Below are 17,498 nucleotides of genomic sequence, written 5' to 3'. Positions count from 1 at the left end.
TTTATTATTTGTTGATTTATTAACAAGTTGACTGTTAATTATTGAACTGTTTAATTTTTGTGACTAATTATATATTCATTTATTGATTTAAATTACAAGAAGAGGCAACCTAACCTCTGATGTGGCTTACATAAGGTTTAACAATTAGGAAAATATGATGAAAAGAGACTAATGATAATATGAATGGGTTACAAATTAATAACTAAATACATAACAATAATTATAATATAGATACATACACAAACATACATACGTACCTATAAATAAAGAGATACATATTTCACAACTTATTTAATAGGCTTAATGACCTGAAAGTAAGGTGGAATGAAATTAAATGTATTTGAAGTGTACTTGGTCATAAGACCTTGCTATGAGAAGAAGAAGACGTCGATGAAGTGACAATAAATATTTTAAAAAATCAAATCATGAGTTTAGGCCAGAAGGCCTTAATGTGATAGAGCAGTGTTTCTGGTTCCAGCCCAGTGGTTTCTTATTATGGTAGTAAGTATTAGGATGAGGTTTCCCCTTCATGTGCGATTGGTCTTCATCAGTTTTAGCTCATTCAGACACATAAAGCCTCATCATGCTCAGTGTTTCTCTTCACTTTCACTTGTGATATAGTCTTAGTTTTTTGACCACCTTTTTTATTTTCCTTTAACTTGAAATTTTCACCTCAGTATTTTCTTCTATTCTACTGATGCATGATTTAAAGGTGAATTTTTCTATTTTGACTTTAGGTCATTAAACCACATTAAGGCCTATTTGGACTTTGATGAGTTTTCAAAAATATTTCTTGTTAGTTCATAACTTCTTTATTTCAGTCCACTTGGAATACATTTTATTTCATTCCACCTTTCTTTTAGTAGGTCATTAAACCACATTAAGCTCAATCATTTCCATTCATTTTCCACTGGGGATCTTGTCATAGTTTCTGACCATGTTACTGATTTATTTTTAACTTCAAACTTTCACCACAGTATCTCCTGCTGATACATGATGTATGATTTATGATTTGAAGATGTTTTTTTAAATGTTTCCCTATTTTTTCTAGAAATTGTTTTTGGGCTCTAGTGAAGTGTTAGTGTTAAGAGATTTTCATTTCGATATGAGCTCATTAAGCCACGTTAACCCTCTTTTTTGGCATTTTTTCCACAATATTAATTCATTAAAAAATGTATTATGCATTTTTTTTTACCATTACTAGTTCTTATGGTGCCGTATACCTGGGAAAAAAAAAATTTTTCATCAAGGTTAAATATTTTGTTGCCTCGTTAAGAATTTTCACATGAAGCTTTTTAGTCCCACATGATGTCATCACCTTCACATACTGCTGTGTAAATGGACTTTCTATCTAAATAGTTGAATGTGTGTTGCTTTGTTTTCATGAATCAAAATAAATACACACTTACATTTCCTCAGACCTGGTTTCAACCTCTGCTCTCCACCATGGTCCACACTGGGGGAATAAACAAAGTCAGACCAGCAGATTCTCTTTGATGATGGAAACATGGACATTTAATAACCTTCAATATGAATGAGTTTCCATACAGCATCAGTCATAACTGCTGTTAGACATTAATCAATATTCCTCATCTTCTCAGTGTGACAGAGAAAATGTGTGTGACTCTCAGCCTTCTAGCAGACATTGCCTCTCCATACCTGAGAGAGTCCAGTCTCCAGTGTGGATCCTCCAGTCCAGCAGAGAGCAGCTTCACTCCTGAGACTCCTGGATGATTGTAGCTCAGGTCCAGCTCTCTCAGATGGGAGGGGTTGGAGCTCAGAGCTGAGGCCAGAGAAGCACAGCCTTCCTCTGTGAGCAGACAGCCTGACAGCCTGCACACACACACACACACACACACACACAGTTAAGTTTTAACGTTTCTTCCATTGGTGTATAGTTTATTTATTGTTTATTACTGAGAATTAATTTTTCCTGTTTTTCTACACAAGTGTTTTCTGGAAAAGAGAGCTAAGCTCTCAGTGTAAACTTCCTGTTTAAAACAAGATTCATGTTAGATAATCACTATCTGCTCTGATGCTAGGTGTGATAACGTGATTTAATTTTAGTAAAAACTGCAGCGGTCACCACTACAAACTGTTGCTCCAATGATCTGCTTTGTGCTTTCATTTGGTCAGTTTGGCAGTTCTTGGATCAGTTTGCTGTAGAATCTTAGAAATACTTTTTGGTATTTTAGGTCTCAACAACAGACAGCAAGGAGGGAAAAAATGAAATATCCTGATACAAAGCAGAAAACAGTTAATAGGGGACAGAAAGTAGAGTGAAAGGTTGTTACCACAATCATAAGAGCAGAGAAAATCCTCCACAGGTTAGGAATCTATTCACTGATGTTACTCTGTAAGTAAAGCAGGATTTAAATGGTCATGTGTTGACCAGGTTGAGGAATCCTGACCTGAGAGTCTCCAGTCTACAGTGTGGACTCCCCAGTCCAGCAGAGAGCAGCTTCACTCCTGAATCCTGCAGGTCGTTGTTACTCAGGTCCAGCTCTCTCAGACTAGAGGACTGGGAGCTGAGAACTGAGGCCAGAGCTTCACAGCTTCTCTCTGACAGCTGACAGACACTCAGCCTGAAGGACATGAAAACATATGAAAATATTATTCTCTTATATTTTAATGTCAATGTTGTCTATGAATTTCCTTTCAAATAATTACTGTTAATAATGTTGATTGATGTTTCCCTTATCTAAAAGCAGAGTTCACAGTGTTGTTTGCATGGTGCTGTAGTTCATTGAACTGAGTGCAGCACTAACAATGCCAGAGATGCTGGTTTGATTCCCACTGGATTCACCCATGTTAAAACTGTATTCACACATGGAGCTGCAAGGTGATTTGGATCAATACATCCACCAAATGGTCTATGCTATGTTATAGGGCTGAACGATATTGACAAAAAATATAATGGTGATTATTAGAAAATTGCAATTGCGATTAAACTGCGATTCACATCATCACAAGTTTTTCTTGTCATATGTATTTTAGAACTTTAAAGTTGTTTAAATAAAAGTGATTTTATTAAAAAAAATAGATGCCAGTGTGCAGGATTTACTGAGTTTGAGTCTGATTTAAGGTTTTCACCAGTCCCAACGGGGCTAAGCAGCCACTGGCTCCAAGGTGTGGTGCTTTGAGCCATATTACATTTATTTTATAGCTTATCAAATATATTCTGTGTGTTTTTCTGTCTATTTTGCCCCTTGTGCTCGATTATTAGTGACTGAGGATAGACTTGGCAGAAATTTTTACGAAATGGTTATGCGGCGTATAATCAGGTGTTTTCTGATGAAAATTCAGCATTTGAAGCTTAGCTTTGGTGTATTCAACTGACCGAGAGCGGTACAAGAGGCATTCAATGTCGCCTTGGAAAATGCAGTTCTCCAGAGAAATGTGCTTTTTACAGAATTTAAATATCATAAATGGTTTAATTTTGGTGAATTTTTATATAGTACATGCACGAATGATCACACCCACGGGCTTGTGGGGTTTTTGCAGCCTCTGTGATTTGGAAATTGCAGAAGTTCATATTACATTTTGTTTGTTTCGGTTAATTGTTCAGCTCTACTATGTTATGCTTTATAGAAAGCCATTAAGAAGAATGGCAAGATATATGAGGCAGATTTAAAGTGTTTTAAAAGATGATAGTGAATTTGCCAGTCCAAGTCCCTCAGGAAAGCATTCCACAGTCTAGAGGCCTTGATGGCAAAAGTGTTTTCACCTTTAGTCTGGAGTTTAGACTGAGTGTCAGTCAGAAGGACCTGAAGATCTCAGCTTGCTCTCCAGCTCAGACAGAACTAAGAGTTCTGCAGTGTAACTCAGAGCAAAAATTAGTCAAACTCTGTGAAATCTTAATATTAATTCTTCATCAGCAGGTAAACAGTGGAAATATGCTAAATCTGGGATATATGATCTCTGCTTCACACTAGTTAAAGTCCTAGCTGCTCTATTCTGAATAAGCTGGAGATGTGACAGTGAATCTTGACTGAGACAGGAAGAGAGAGGTGCAGTAATATAAATGACATGAGATCAAAGCATGGAGGATCTTCTCTCAGGCCTCCAGGTTCATGGCTGTGTATGAATGTGGATCAGGACAAAACACATTCTGGAAAATCAAAAACTTTATGTTCAGTGAAATTGAAAATGCCAATGTAAAATAGTTCTGGAGTCCTGATGTAAAACCTGCAGAGTCTCCCTTTGCAGATTCAGGAATATTGACCTGAGAGAGTTTTGAGAGCAGGAACCTTAGTTTGGAGAAATGTGTCAAATCGATTGAGAAAAACTGTGAATGCATCTTACCTTCATCCGAGGTCAGGGAAAACACTCATGACACTGTCATAAGAGCATTTGGCAGTGTAATAAGACTTTATGATATCTTTATGAAACGTCCAAATTCTACCACTGTACTTGAGTTCAGGGAAATCATGACACAGTTAGTGACAAAATGCTGCTGCAAGGCTGATTACTGGTTCAAAAAGATATGAACATGTCACACCGAATTTAGCTGCACTTCACTGGCTTCCTGTAAGTTTTAGAATTGATTTTAAGATTTTATTGATAACCTTTAAGGCTCTACACGGTCTGGCTCCCAGCTACATTTCTGAGCTCCTAACCCCGTATGTGCCACAGTGTAACCTGAGATCCTCAGAGGCAGCCTCACTGGTCCAGGTTGGTCACAAAGGTGATCGAGCTTTTACAATCAGAGCACCGAGGCTTTGGAGTAGCCTGCCTGAGGGTCTTAGGTTAGCCAATACAGTTTCTTCTTTTAAATCTCTTTTAAACACATGTTTTTATAAAAAGGCCTTTTTAACATCTTAATGTATTCTAATTTTTCTGTTCACTTAGTACATTCTTTGAATATTCTCTCTTTTAATCTGTCTGTCCGTCCATCTGTCTCGTTTGCTCCAGGATTTCCCCCTGTGTTGTCGGATATTAAGGGACTAGTTTGGGTGTCTGACTCTGTGTTTTTTGCTTAGTTGCTTACAGTCTATGCTGCAGAGGCCAGGAGGCAATATGATGTTTCACATGCTTGTGCATGTGACGGCGATCAACACCTGTCAATCAAAAATGTGTTGTTTGATCTCAGACAACTTTAAAATATTGTTTTCATGTTAAAATTACATTTTAACAATATTTTTTAAAAAAAGATTGAAAATTATTTTTTTTCCCCTGTGGTATCGAAAATGGTATCGCATATCGATATTTTCCTGGGTATTGTATCAAAGTTAGAAATTCTAGTATCGTGACAACCCTACTTATGCCGTCATATTTATCCGACCTCATCGTCCCTCACCTTACTGTCCTGAGAATCAAGAAGAGATCGGCAGGCAGCAGAGAGTTTTCCTACCGAACTCCTTATCTCTGGAATCAACTTCCTCTCCTGATTAGAGAAGCAAATTCTTTGGAAATCTTCAAACCCAAACTCAAAACCGCTCTGTTCTTACTGCCATTCAGCCAACCCCAGCCAGCCCAGTTCAGGACCGACACAGTATTATTCTCTTACTTTAGTTCAGACATCATTAATATAGGAACTGGACATTGGGAACCCAGTGTAGCGCTGCCTGTTGGTCTGTCTGCATCATTACACTCTCTGTCTGTTTGGTATTGGCCCTTCCATTGTTACGTAGGTTAGGTCGACCTGTTCTGTGTCTCCAATATGCTGTTTTGTTTCCTTGTGTTTTATTTTGTTGCATAATGTATTGCATAATTTTGTTTTGTGATTGACTGTTGATTATTAGATCTAGGTAGGCTCATTCTCTGTAAAGTCTTTTAAGACAGTCTGTGTGATCAAACACCTGTACAAATAAATCAGACTTGACTTGAAAAACTTTCAGTGCTTAACATTGCACATTCAGGAATCCTGACCTGAGAGTCTCCAGTCTGCAGTGTGGACTCCCCAGTCCAGCAGAGAGCAGCTTCACTCCTGAATCCTGCAGGTTGTTGTTACTCAGGTCCAGCTCTCTCAGACTAGAGGACTGGGAGCCGAGGACTGAGGCCAGAGCTTCACAGCTTCTCTCTGACAGCTGACAGACACTCAACCTGAAGGACATGAAAACATATGAAAATATTATTATCTTATATTTTAATGTCAATGTTGTCTATGAATTTCCTTTCAAATAATTACTGTTAATAATGTTGATTGATGTTTCCCTTATCTAAAAGCAGAGTTCACAGTGTTCTTTGCATGGTGTTGTAGTTCAATGAACTGAGTGCAACACTAACAATGCCAGAGATGCTGGTTTGATTCCCACTGGGTTCACCCATGTTAAAACTGTATTCACACATGGTGCTGCAAGGTGATTTGGATCAATACATCCACCAAAGGGTCTATGCTATGTTATAGGGCTGAACGATGTTAAAAAATTCAAAAAATTCTGCATTTGAAGCTTAGCTTTGGTTTATTCAACTGACGTTACCGAGAGCGGTACAAGAGGCATTCAAGGTCGCCTTGGAAAATGCATTTCTCCAGAGAAATGTGCTTTTTACAGAATGTAAATATCATAAATGGTTAATTTTGGTGAATTTTTATATAGTACATGCACAAATGATCCCACCCACGGGCTCATGAGGTTTTTGCAGCCTCTGTGATTTGGAAATTGCAGAAGTTCATATTACATCTTGTTTGTTTCGGTTAATTGTTCAGCTCTACTATTAAGAAGAATGGCAGTGCTTAACATTGCACATTCAGGAATCCTGACCTGAGAGTCTCTAGTCTGCAGTGTGGACTCCCCAGTCCAGCAGAGAGCAGCTTCACTCCTGAATCCTGCAGGTCGTTGTTACTCAGGTCCAGCTCTCTCAGACTAGAGGACTGGGAGCTGAGAACTGAGGCCAGAGCTTCACAGCTTCTCTCTGACAGCTGACAGACACTCAGCCTGAAGGAGAATTAGTGAGACAAACAAAAAGACAAACAAGCACTTTAAATGTTTCCATTTTCTCCTCTGTAAAAACATCACACTTGATATAGTTTTTATATCCAGTTATCTTTTCACCTACAGAGCTTTATTGGAGGCTTTGACCACTGGCAGCAGCCTCAGAAGAGCCTCCTCTGAAGCAGAGTATTTCTTCAGGTCAAACACATCCAGCTCTTCTTCTGATGACAGTAAGATGAAGACCAGAGCCGACCACTGACCAGGGGAGAGTCTGTCTGTGGAGAGACTTCCTGATCTCAGATACTGTTGGATCTTCTCCACTAGAGAACGGTCATTCAGCTCATTCAGACAGTGGAACAGATTGATGCTTCTCTCTGGAGAGGGATTCTTCCTGATCTTCTTCTTTAAGTACTGGACTGTTTCCTGATTGGTCTGTGAGCTACTTCCTGTCTGTGTCAACAGGTCTTCTAGGAGATCCTGATTGGTCTCCAGTGAAAGACCCAGGAGGAAGCGGAGGAACAAGTCCAGGTGTCCATTTGGACTCTGTAAGGCCTTGTCAATAGCAATCCTGTGGACCTTTGTTGTAGATGTTTTGCTGAAAAACATCTGCAGATTTTTTAAAGTCAGTTGCGGCATGGACATTACATTCTTGTTGCTGTTGATGAGTGACAGGACCACATGAACAGCCGCCAGAAACTCCTGAATGCTCAGATGGACAAAGCTGAACATCTTGTTCTTGTCTTTGTCCTTCTTTGGCCGGTCCTGCTCTTTAAAGATCTGTGTGAACACTCCTGAGTACACTGAGGCTTCACTGAAATGAATGCCACTTTTTTTTAGATCCTTCTCATAGAAGATCAGGTTGCCTTCCTCCAGCTGATGAAAAGCCAGTTTAGCAAGTGACTGAATGTACTGTATGCAGTTTTCTGTGACATACTTCTCTTTGGTCTGATTGATCTGAAACACCAGGAACTTTGTGTACATCTCTGTCAGGGTCTTGGGCAGGTCTTCTTCTCTCTCACTGGTTTTCAACAGATCCTTCAGAACTGTAGCAGTGACCCAACAGAAGACAGGGATGTGGCACATGATGTGGAGGCTTCGTGAAGTCTTGATGTGGGAGATGATTCTGCTGGCCTGCTCCTCATCACTGAATTTCTTCCTGAAGTACTCCTCCTTCTGTGGGTCAGTGAAGCCTCTCACCTCTGTCACCATGTCAACAAAGTCTCCAGGGATCTGATTGGCTGCTGCAGGTCGTGTGGTTATCCAGAGGCGAGCAGAGGGAAGTAGTTTCCCCTTGATGAGGTTTGTCAGCAGTACTTCTACTCTGGTTGTCACATCAATAGAGCACTTTTCATTGGCAGTGAAGTCTAGTTGAAGGCGGCTCTCATCCAGACCGTCAAACACAAACAGAAGTTTGAATTTACTCTTTTCATAGTTTTTGTTTCCTGACTTCTGTAGTTCTGTAAAGATTTCATTAAGAGCCTCCTCCTTGATGTCTTTGGTTTCCCAGATACATTCGTGAATTAGTTCTGCAAAACGAAACCTTTTTCCCTTTAGTAGATTCAGCTCGCGGAAGGTGAAGGGGAATATGAGATGAACATCTTGATTGGCTCTCTCTTCAGTCCAGTCCAGGATGAACTTGTGCACAAGGAACGTTTTGCCGATTCCTGCGACCCCATTGGTCAGCACTGTTCTTATGGATCTGTGTTTTCCAGAAGGGTGTTTGAAGATGTCGCTGGGTTTGATTGATTCCTCTGTGTCTGCTGGCGTTCTTGATGCCATCTCAATCTGCCTGACCTCATGCTGCCTGTTGATGTGTATGTCACCCCCGTCTGTGATGTAGAGCTCTGTGTAGATATCACCCAGAAGTTCCTGATCCTTCCTCTCTAACCATCCTTCTTGTGCACACATAAACTTGTCCTGGAGGTTAGATTGGACCTTTTGTTGGTACCCTGTGATGGGATGTTGAGACTCTGTTGTTCTCGCCAGCAAATCTGTGTAGAACAAAGTAACATCCATTCAGATATTTCATTACAAGTGTAGCAGCTAATTAACTGTGGGTTGCTTTCATTCACAACATTTTTTAACTCTCTATTTTCCAGAGAAAAGTTTTGATGAGGACACATGCTCTTTGACCCCAGCTTCACAATCACACATTTACACATTTAGACCTGTCAACTTCCCAGTACAACCACAGTCTTCTACTGAGCAGCTCCACTGGAGCAGCTGGGGGTTCAGTGCCTTGCTCAAGGGCATCTTGATAATAGTTTTTAAAGGAAGTGGAGAGCATTACTGATTCACTTTCTCATGCAAGATCTTCTGGTTCAAGGATTTGAACAGCCGACCCTCAGGTCACAAACCCCATTCTGCACCTGTTACTCAGATGAATCAGTACTTCAGGAGCCGTATTCACAAAGCTTCCTAGTACTAAGAGTTGTTCCTAATGGTGAAAATCTAAGAAAATTCTTAGAATTATTACTCTTAGAATTAAAATAAGATTAAATCCTAGTAAAGATAAAAGCTATTCAAGAAGCATCTTAGCCCTTAAGAGAGCTGCTAAGGTGGAAAACTGTTCAGAGTAGAGAGGAGGACTTTCAGGAGCTGAGGAGTTTCTTAAGCAGAGGAGAAAATGACACAGAGGAGGAGAAATGTTCTCCAAACGCTGAATGACAGTGAGATAATAAAGCTACAGGTTAGATCCTGCAGGATGATGTTTGTTGCTGATCTCATTAGAGATGTGCTCACATCTCCCACTCAAGAAAGTAACACTATAATGCCATTAATACTATTACTATTATGAAAGTTATCACACCAATAAGATATCTGGTAACAAGCAAAATGCAACAGTGCAGCAGTGATGATTAAGGTCTACAACCCTCCATCAGCAGAATAATCACACAAACTTTGCAGCCTCATGTTGTGATGCAGTTTATTTCATTCCCACTGGACGTGCGCACCTTGCCAGCCAACAAAACTGCATTCATGGATGCAGCGGGTTTCCCCGGTGTTGTCGGTTCACTGATGGGACAGACGTCCGCATCATCGACAATCTACTCTTGTTCAACAACCCTATTCATATAGGCTTGCCAATATAGTCCATAAATCATCAGTACTAATACTACTAAGTCTTGAGCCATTTTCACCAAATCTTAACATTGAACTGGTAAAGTCATAATAACATTACTGCATCCACCCAAATAAAGACATCACACATCAGTGAGGACCGTGCAAGTACTAAAAAGTTAGGCTACATTTTGTCAAAATCATTAGGTTGCTCTAACTATTGATTAAACAGGGATTTTCATTTTTGACAGTATAAGTAAACCACACTTTTATAGACTAAATTGTGTGATTATCACTTGTGATTCCTTGTGTGCATTCTGAATGACTGGATTTGTCCTGATGGACCAATGACAGCGTCTAAAAGAGAGCATCATACCTAGCAACAGAGGCATCCACATCTCCTCACTAAGATAAAAGTTCTTGTCCATTCCTCGCTCAGAGTCGCTCTGAGAACTTTCCTAAATCACTCCTAAGATAGAACACCTTGCTAGGAAGTTTTAGGGGAAGTTAAGACTCTGAGAAGATTCTCAGAGTGTTTGTGAATACGGCTCCAGGAGCTGTGAGTAAAAGAAACTAAACTAAGTAAAAGAAACATTATAAGTAAATTGTTAAAAAGACCAATCCCACTTGGACTGTTCAACCCCCCCTTTTCTGGAATGGTATATTCCCCTTAACTGGTTGTAGTTTTCCAGACCAGCAGTTCCAATGTTGAGTTCTGATTGTGGTGTGCTTACCTCTTAGTGTGCGTCCATGGGATTGTAAGTACTGAACACATACTGTATGTAGGTTAATATATCAATATGATTGTTGCTGTTCTCAGTTCATAATATTACCTCTTAGCTAAATGTGGACAATTTACTTTCTCCGACCGTCACGTTCATGTTAATTAGTACTGGCAATTAAGAGTCGACACTATCTAGCCTTAGTTGCTAATGTGTGTGTAAGCAATGCAAACATTACTGTATGTGACCCAGTTCTTGTGTTTAGCTATTTAATACTCCCTGCAACTGATAATCGTATGGCTAGCAACTATACAACAAAATACACAATATACCAGTGTGCTCTTTCTAACTATGACCAAGTGCCATAGGCACAGTTTTTGCCTACCTTTTGGTGTTTCTGCATTTTAAGTTAAGTATGCATAGTAACTGAGTTACTGCCTTCTTATTGACTGTTAGTTGTGCACTGTTTGGTTGTCATTATGCTGTTTGTAATTACTGTATTAGAATCTGATGCCATTGGTGACCTTAAAGTGCCACCTAGTGGATCTACTGGGTATGGCTGTAAATTGCCTCAGACAACTGTTAGTCAGTCCATGACAGTAGTTTATAATAATTCCTTGTTTTATGTTTTCCCCTTTTTACAGAAACCACACTCACAGTTACACCTAATAAAGTTTATTAACTGGAGCTTCAAGTCTATCTTGTGATTTGACCGATCACTCCAGTGGTGGGCTGAAATCCCCAGAACCCAATAAGTTGAGAGAGAGCTTTGCCAGCCATTCTCTATCGTTTATAAATCCTTCATCATTTTAACAGCCACACTAAATGGGCAGTGACAAGACCAACATGGCAGCCAGGACGAGCCAGAGAATAGCTTTACCTTCAGTCTGACTGCTGTCAGTGGGAAGGTGAGGAAGAGGAGCAGACTGTGGTTGACTGGAGGAAGATCCTCTGTTCTCTGAAGTCTCCCCGACATCACCGACATCCACTGAGAGAGAGAGAGAGAGAGAGAGAGAGAGGGAGAGAGCGAGAGGGAGAGAGAGATACAGATACGGAGAGAGGGAGAGAGAGACAGAGAGAGAGAGACTCTTTACATAAATACTGAAGGACTGAAGGAACTGAACATTCATCATGTTTAGTTTCATTTTGACACAAACCGTCTTCCTCTGTGGAGACCCATACATGTGTTCCTGTTTATTTAAACCTGAACCATTGACCTGCTGTCTGTCTCTCTGTCTCGTCCTTGACTGAGGTCTGCTGGTCCTGGTCCTGGGTTGACTGCCATTTGAGGCCTTGTGGGTCTGATGTAGCTCAAAACCTTTTCTCTGTCTCTACAGCACTCGATAAATGGGACCAGAGTCACAGTCAGAATGAATGGGAGTCAATTCTGCTCCACAAAACTAAATGGCAGTAACTACTTTTAATGTGCTAGAAAGGTCAAATTATACCCATTCATGCTCTTAAAATTATAAAATGTAAAACAATCACAACACAATGAGACTTGCCTTTTTGCTGTTTTCCTGACATCTGCATAACATAAAACTCAAAATAAACACAGAGACTCAAAAGGCAGCCTGCCTCTCTTCACACATCTACTGTCTGAATGCAGAATAACAGCAGAGCAGAAGTGAAAAAACAGATAAAACAGGCTGAGGAAGTGAACAGGGAGAAGGTGGAGAAGCTCTTCCAGGAAGGTCAAGCCAAGCTAATCCGGCTTTAGGGCAGATGAGTGTGTCGCCATGTCAGAGAAACTGAACAGCTTCTACTGCATCATCTAGTGAGGGTGTGGAGTCTGATAGCTCAGACAGCATAGTGTATCAGACTGAGACTGTCCCTCCCTCACCACACCACTATTCATCATCGTTCAGTCAAACTTCATCAGAATAATCTTATTTATATCGACTCATCTGGTAGCAGCACTGACTCAGCTAAAGTCTGTAACGTGTTATTTCCAATCAGTGCAGTTTCCCTTCCCTGATGCCTCCCATGTCGTTCTTTTCTGCCCCCTGGAATAAATCAGATCAGCCTTCCATCGCAGCACTGGTGGTAACTAACCAGACCACAGAGCGTGTTGAGGAATACAAATACCTCAGCACCACCATCCATCACAAACTCTTCTTCAAGAGAAATACCCAAAACATATTCTCAAAATGTCAGCAACGCCTCTTCTTCCCCAGAAGGTTTGTGAAGCATCAACACAAACACAGGATCTGCATTAAAATCATTGGCACAGACCAGGAACCACCCAGCAACCAGGAAGAAGGAGTCACATATATACCTTCGGACATCACACACACACACACACACACACACACACACACTGCACTCCCCTCAGGATGCAGGTACAGTGAACTAACACTAAGGACTAAACCAGCCGTCTCTAGCTTTGTGCCTTCCAACAACCAGCTGATAACTCTGAGGCTACTGTGGCTGCTTAGCAGGTGTCTTTACCTCTTGACTATTAATTATAAACTCATGAGACATTTGTGTCTTTTCTGTTTTTCACATGTTTGTATTTTTATCTCCCCATGACTTACCTTCAGGTCCTGAGCTGCTGTTTGACAAACTCTGCACTAGATCATTCCTGTTGATCTTCATCAAAACCTTCTTGGTCACCTCCAGAGAGTGTTGGTTGTAGGTCTGCACCATCTGATCCACTGTGTCCTGCCTGTTTGCCTTCTCCACTTTGCTCTTTTTGATGGCTGGGAAACCTTCCAGGATGTCATCCTGCTGCAGGAACCACTGGAAGATCTTGAACTCTTCATGTCTCAAATCATCAAGTGTTTTGATAAGGAGCCTTTTAGTTTTCCAGAGTTTCTCTTTATCCGTCGTCATCGTTGCTCCCTGGTAAAGTTCGACAATATTTTACACTCAAAGGACAATTATGCAATTGCTCCACTGGGATCATTAAAAATGAATTTAATCACATCACATCACATTACATCACATCACAACACATCAGATCAATACCATTGTTACAATCTTGTAAAAGTACTTTGTCAGCCAGATCCCAAAAGGTAATTGATGGAATGAGCCTGATCTGAACATCACATGTTCTTGTTGCTGTAAGTAAATATTCTCTTTATTTGACCTTTTGCACATTGTCTTGTTGTACAAAATTAGTTCAAAATACATTAATTTGGCATTTGTTGTTTAAAAGTATATCACTTCTCTTTTCTGTGAAAGTGGAATAGAAACTCAGTAAACACACATGCCTCATATGCATTTAACATGATATTCATGTAAACCTTTAGAAGAACCTCACATAAACCAACCAGCATGCATAGCTGTGTTAGTGTCACATTATGGTTGCAGCACCCAGGACTCCATCTCACTAGCTGTGTTTTTTCACGGTGTGACTTCATGAGTGCAGGGTTTTAAAAAGTTGGGGCATTTTGAGGGTCCCTGCTGGTTTTCATGTCCCAAAAACGTTTTTGCCACCATTACAGTGGAATCAGCTTGAGCAAAGGAGGCAGTGTTTAACATTAACATTACAATGTTTAACTATATTAGCAGTAGTTAAACATTTTGAATATATTTCTTCTTTCCAGATAAGCTGGAGTTTTACCTGTCTTGCTAGGAAGTCTGATACAAGGGTCTGTGGAGGAATTTTATATATAAGCTGTGCGCCACCAGGCCTGTAGGTGTCACTGCAGGCTGGTTGCATGTAAGTTTCTACTTCCTCTGTTAGCTCCACCCCCGAGCTATGTATAAATACTGACCGGAACCTGTGTCCGCCGGGAGAAGGACCATGCCACTGCTAGGGTGATGACCTTTCTCCTGTGCACGTAAAATAAAGCATCATCAACAGCAGTCAGCTGAGTTTGTGTATTGATGAAATTCCACGACAGTCCTTCACTACATCTTAACAGGATTTTAGGATGGAATACCAGAGTCACTTATGCGTGACATTTGATTCCTACGGAAGAGGATTAGGGCCACATGTGAAAAATTTATTTGAGTTCTGAGTTTAAAGTCAGAATTCTGAGAATAAAGTCAGAATTCAAATAAATTTTTCACATGTGGCCCTAATCCTCTTCCGTAGATTCCTCCTGAGTTTTCAAAGAAAAAAAAAAAAATTATCCTTCATCTCTACATGTGAAAACACAGAGTGAGCACTTTTACTGCACTTCCTCTTCTCTAACTTTACTATGGAATTCAATATAGAAAAAAACGGAATAAAAGTGAACACTCTGTACTTTCACATGTAGTAAGAAGGATTTTAATTCTTATAATTGAGACTTGGACTTTGTAAAAGTAGGGTATTGATAAAGTCTTGTTGTTTTGTACACTCAGTGTATTATCAGTGGATCAAACTTCAGTCAATCTTATCCAAGCTGTCAGGCCTTCTGACTTCCTCATATCTCACCAGTGAAATGAGATTTGACAACAGTTAACTTGTGACCTGGTGTTGATTTTATCTGGCAACACTAAAAGTAAAACATGTAAAAACTTCTTAAAGAAGGTTCAGTTTGGCCCCGAAGTCAAATGTTGGAAATCTGAGTACAATTAACTAATGAATATTCATATCTGTGAGCATCGAATACACATCTTGAAAGATTTCACAACATCATCATATACACTAATGTTACGTCTGACACCGAACTGAGTACCAGGTTTGTCAGATTTGAAACGTATCGGCGGCTTTCCCTTTAAAATGAACTGTAAGAATGAACAAATCATGGGTTGTAGTGTTAGTACAGCGTCGTCATAGTGGACAGTCGATTAGATTGCGTTTATTTCTGTATCATGATGGAGCCAGAAAGAAAGAGCTGCCGTTCCCCAGTGTGGGAATATTTTGAATTTACCCTAACAAGGTTGTCATATTACACAAATGCCTTTGCCTAAATAACAGTTTCACTTGATTTCTGTTTGAAACAGACATATAAATGCCCAACCAAATCAATGTGTTTCTGCAGCACATTCCAGATAATAGCAAAATACAGGCTATTTCAAAACGTATTACTGAATTACCTCTGCCCAAGTGAACCACAGTCTGTCCTTAAGCACTTTCTCCCTATTCTTCCACTTTATCAGGAAGTTGTTGTCTTTATTTATCCCTTTTGTTCTTCTGTCCTTGCGTTTATTATCAAAAAATATTCACTCTCACACTCAATATTTTATTATGAAGTTTGAACCACTGAAAAACACCAATTCATGCACACGTATTTTCACGTTTGTGGAATCGAACCCCAAATCTTCCTCAGTCCACTATACAGACCAGTTACCTATAGGAGGGCTCACAGACTATAAAGCTGTTACTAGTCGTCTGGTTTACTGTGCTACACTCTGTTCACCAGTAGAGGCGATTTGCTGAACCCATTTTTGACCCAGTGTGTGGGAAAACCATAATGCTTCAGAAAGCTTAATTTCGCCATCACTAGTTGGTTCCCTGTTTTCACTTCCTTTATTTCTGTTAACTAGTATGGCAAAACAGGTCGGAAATTTGCACTTCCACTTCTAGCACATAAATGAGTGCAAACAATGTATAAAAAAACCTGCTGAAATGTTTTGTGAAGTAGAAGAAAGTGAATCGCTTTCTTTATGTTATTAAAGTGGATACAGACAACTTTTCATCTTTCCCCCCGTTGTCTCCCTCTAGTGTTTCCAGGTGGTTTTGTTGTTGTTTGCTCCGCTGTCTCAAAGACAACCGGATCTCTTTCTGTTAGAGTCTAGCTCTGTGCAACAGAACAAACCATCTGTCTGCTTATCAACTTAACAATATAGTAACTTTCACCACTGCTCACTTTAGAAAGGCCACTGCAAGAAAACCTGTTCTTTGTTTAGATTATCAAACGGACAATGGATCATTTGTTTGTTTCTGGCTGCTAGCATTAGCTAGCATTAGCTAACTGGCTAACGTTGCTAACGCTAGCTACGGTAGCTAACGCTAGCAGCCAGAAACAAGCATAGTTAGATGTTTGTTTCTTTTGTTTCAGAAACAAACATAGATGTTTGTTTCTGGCTGGTCCTGGCTTCCTTGTAGCTCCTGGTTCGTTTTCTGACTGCTAGCGGTAGTGTTAGCAACATGGCTAACGCTACCACCAACAGCCTGCTACTGTCCAAACTACTACTGTCCAAAGCAAGAAACAATCCCAATTTGATCTATAAACCCCGATCACAGTGCTATGATAGAGGGTAGAGTTTCCACTGTCACTGAGGTTTTTCCACTGTCCGCCATTTCCGCTACTGGGGATAGCTACCTTTTTTTTTTTTTTTTTACTGGGGATAGCTACCGGACCTCTTTTGGTTGCGCAATGGATGACTCACTTCCTTTGTGCCGTAAGTCGAGCCTTCATTCTCCCGGGAGATCGTACCCGGTGGCAGACAGAGCTGCATAGTGAAAGCGAGGCTTATAGGAACCAATCTAAACACTGATGGTGTCATTATTCTACAGACATTACACTGTGCAATCAACATTTACTTCATAATGATAAGTTAAAGCAAAAAAGTTGTCTATAGGGTCTTTAAACCAACAAATGTAACATTGAAATTCTAACACTTAATTATACTTATACTGAATTATAACATTGAAGAATTTCGGTGTTACACTTGTTCAAACCGAAAGGTTTAATGACATAGAGGGAGCAGTTTTTGTTTGCTTTCTCTACTGTAACTTTACTATGGAAGTCAGTGAAAAAAAAACCTGCTGAAATGTGAACCGTCTGTACTTTCACATGTTGTACCATGTTGCGTACCCACTGAGTGTAGAAACTACCAGGACAGCCTGCACTTTCCTTCAAATAGACCAAGCAGGTCCATCCACAAAGAAAGATTTGAAGCCTTTCAAACAAATAACACATGGACTTTGCAAAATGGTTTTGTGCTAAATGGAATGTAT

General features: G+C 40.0%; 1 protein-coding gene across 4 annotated transcripts in view; it reads right to left on the bottom strand.

Moving 5' to 3' along the window:
• Positions 1-1,419: 1,419 nt before the first annotated feature.
• Positions 1,420-17,498, bottom strand: part of LOC139666160 (NACHT, LRR and PYD domains-containing protein 3-like) — a 50,341-nt gene continuing 34,262 nt past the window's right edge. For 2 of the 4 annotated variants that reach the window (XM_071545284.1, XM_071545285.1), the window contains exons 2-8: positions 13,195-13,501; positions 11,538-11,645; positions 7,000-8,866; positions 6,705-6,878; positions 5,872-6,045; positions 2,412-2,585; positions 1,420-1,833 (exon numbers count right to left, since the gene is read on the bottom strand). In XM_071545284.1, coding sequence (XP_071401385.1) covers positions 1,590-1,833; positions 2,412-2,585; positions 5,872-6,045; positions 6,705-6,878; positions 7,000-8,866; positions 11,538-11,645; positions 13,195-13,492 — 3,039 coding nt within the window. In that variant the 5' untranslated portion in view covers positions 13,493-13,501 and the 3' untranslated portion in view covers positions 1,420-1,589. Of the gene's footprint in view, positions 1,834-2,411; positions 2,586-5,871; positions 6,046-6,704; positions 6,879-6,999; positions 8,867-11,537; positions 11,646-13,194; positions 13,502-14,379; positions 14,438-17,498 lie in introns of all 4 variants that reach the window. The other 2 variants (XM_071545282.1, XM_071545283.1) reach the window with 2 other exon arrangements.

This window comes from Centroberyx affinis, unplaced genomic scaffold (assembly GCF_046629955.1).
Source record: "Centroberyx affinis isolate AG114_WGS23_722 - 3 ecotype Tasmania unplaced genomic scaffold, CSIRO-AGI_Caff_v1 ptg004842l_1, whole genome shotgun sequence".
Taxonomy (NCBI): Eukaryota; Metazoa; Chordata; class Actinopteri; order Beryciformes; family Berycidae; genus Centroberyx; species Centroberyx affinis.
The sequence above is the reverse complement of the archived record's forward strand: the minus strand, read 5'-3'. Positions and strand labels throughout refer to the sequence as shown.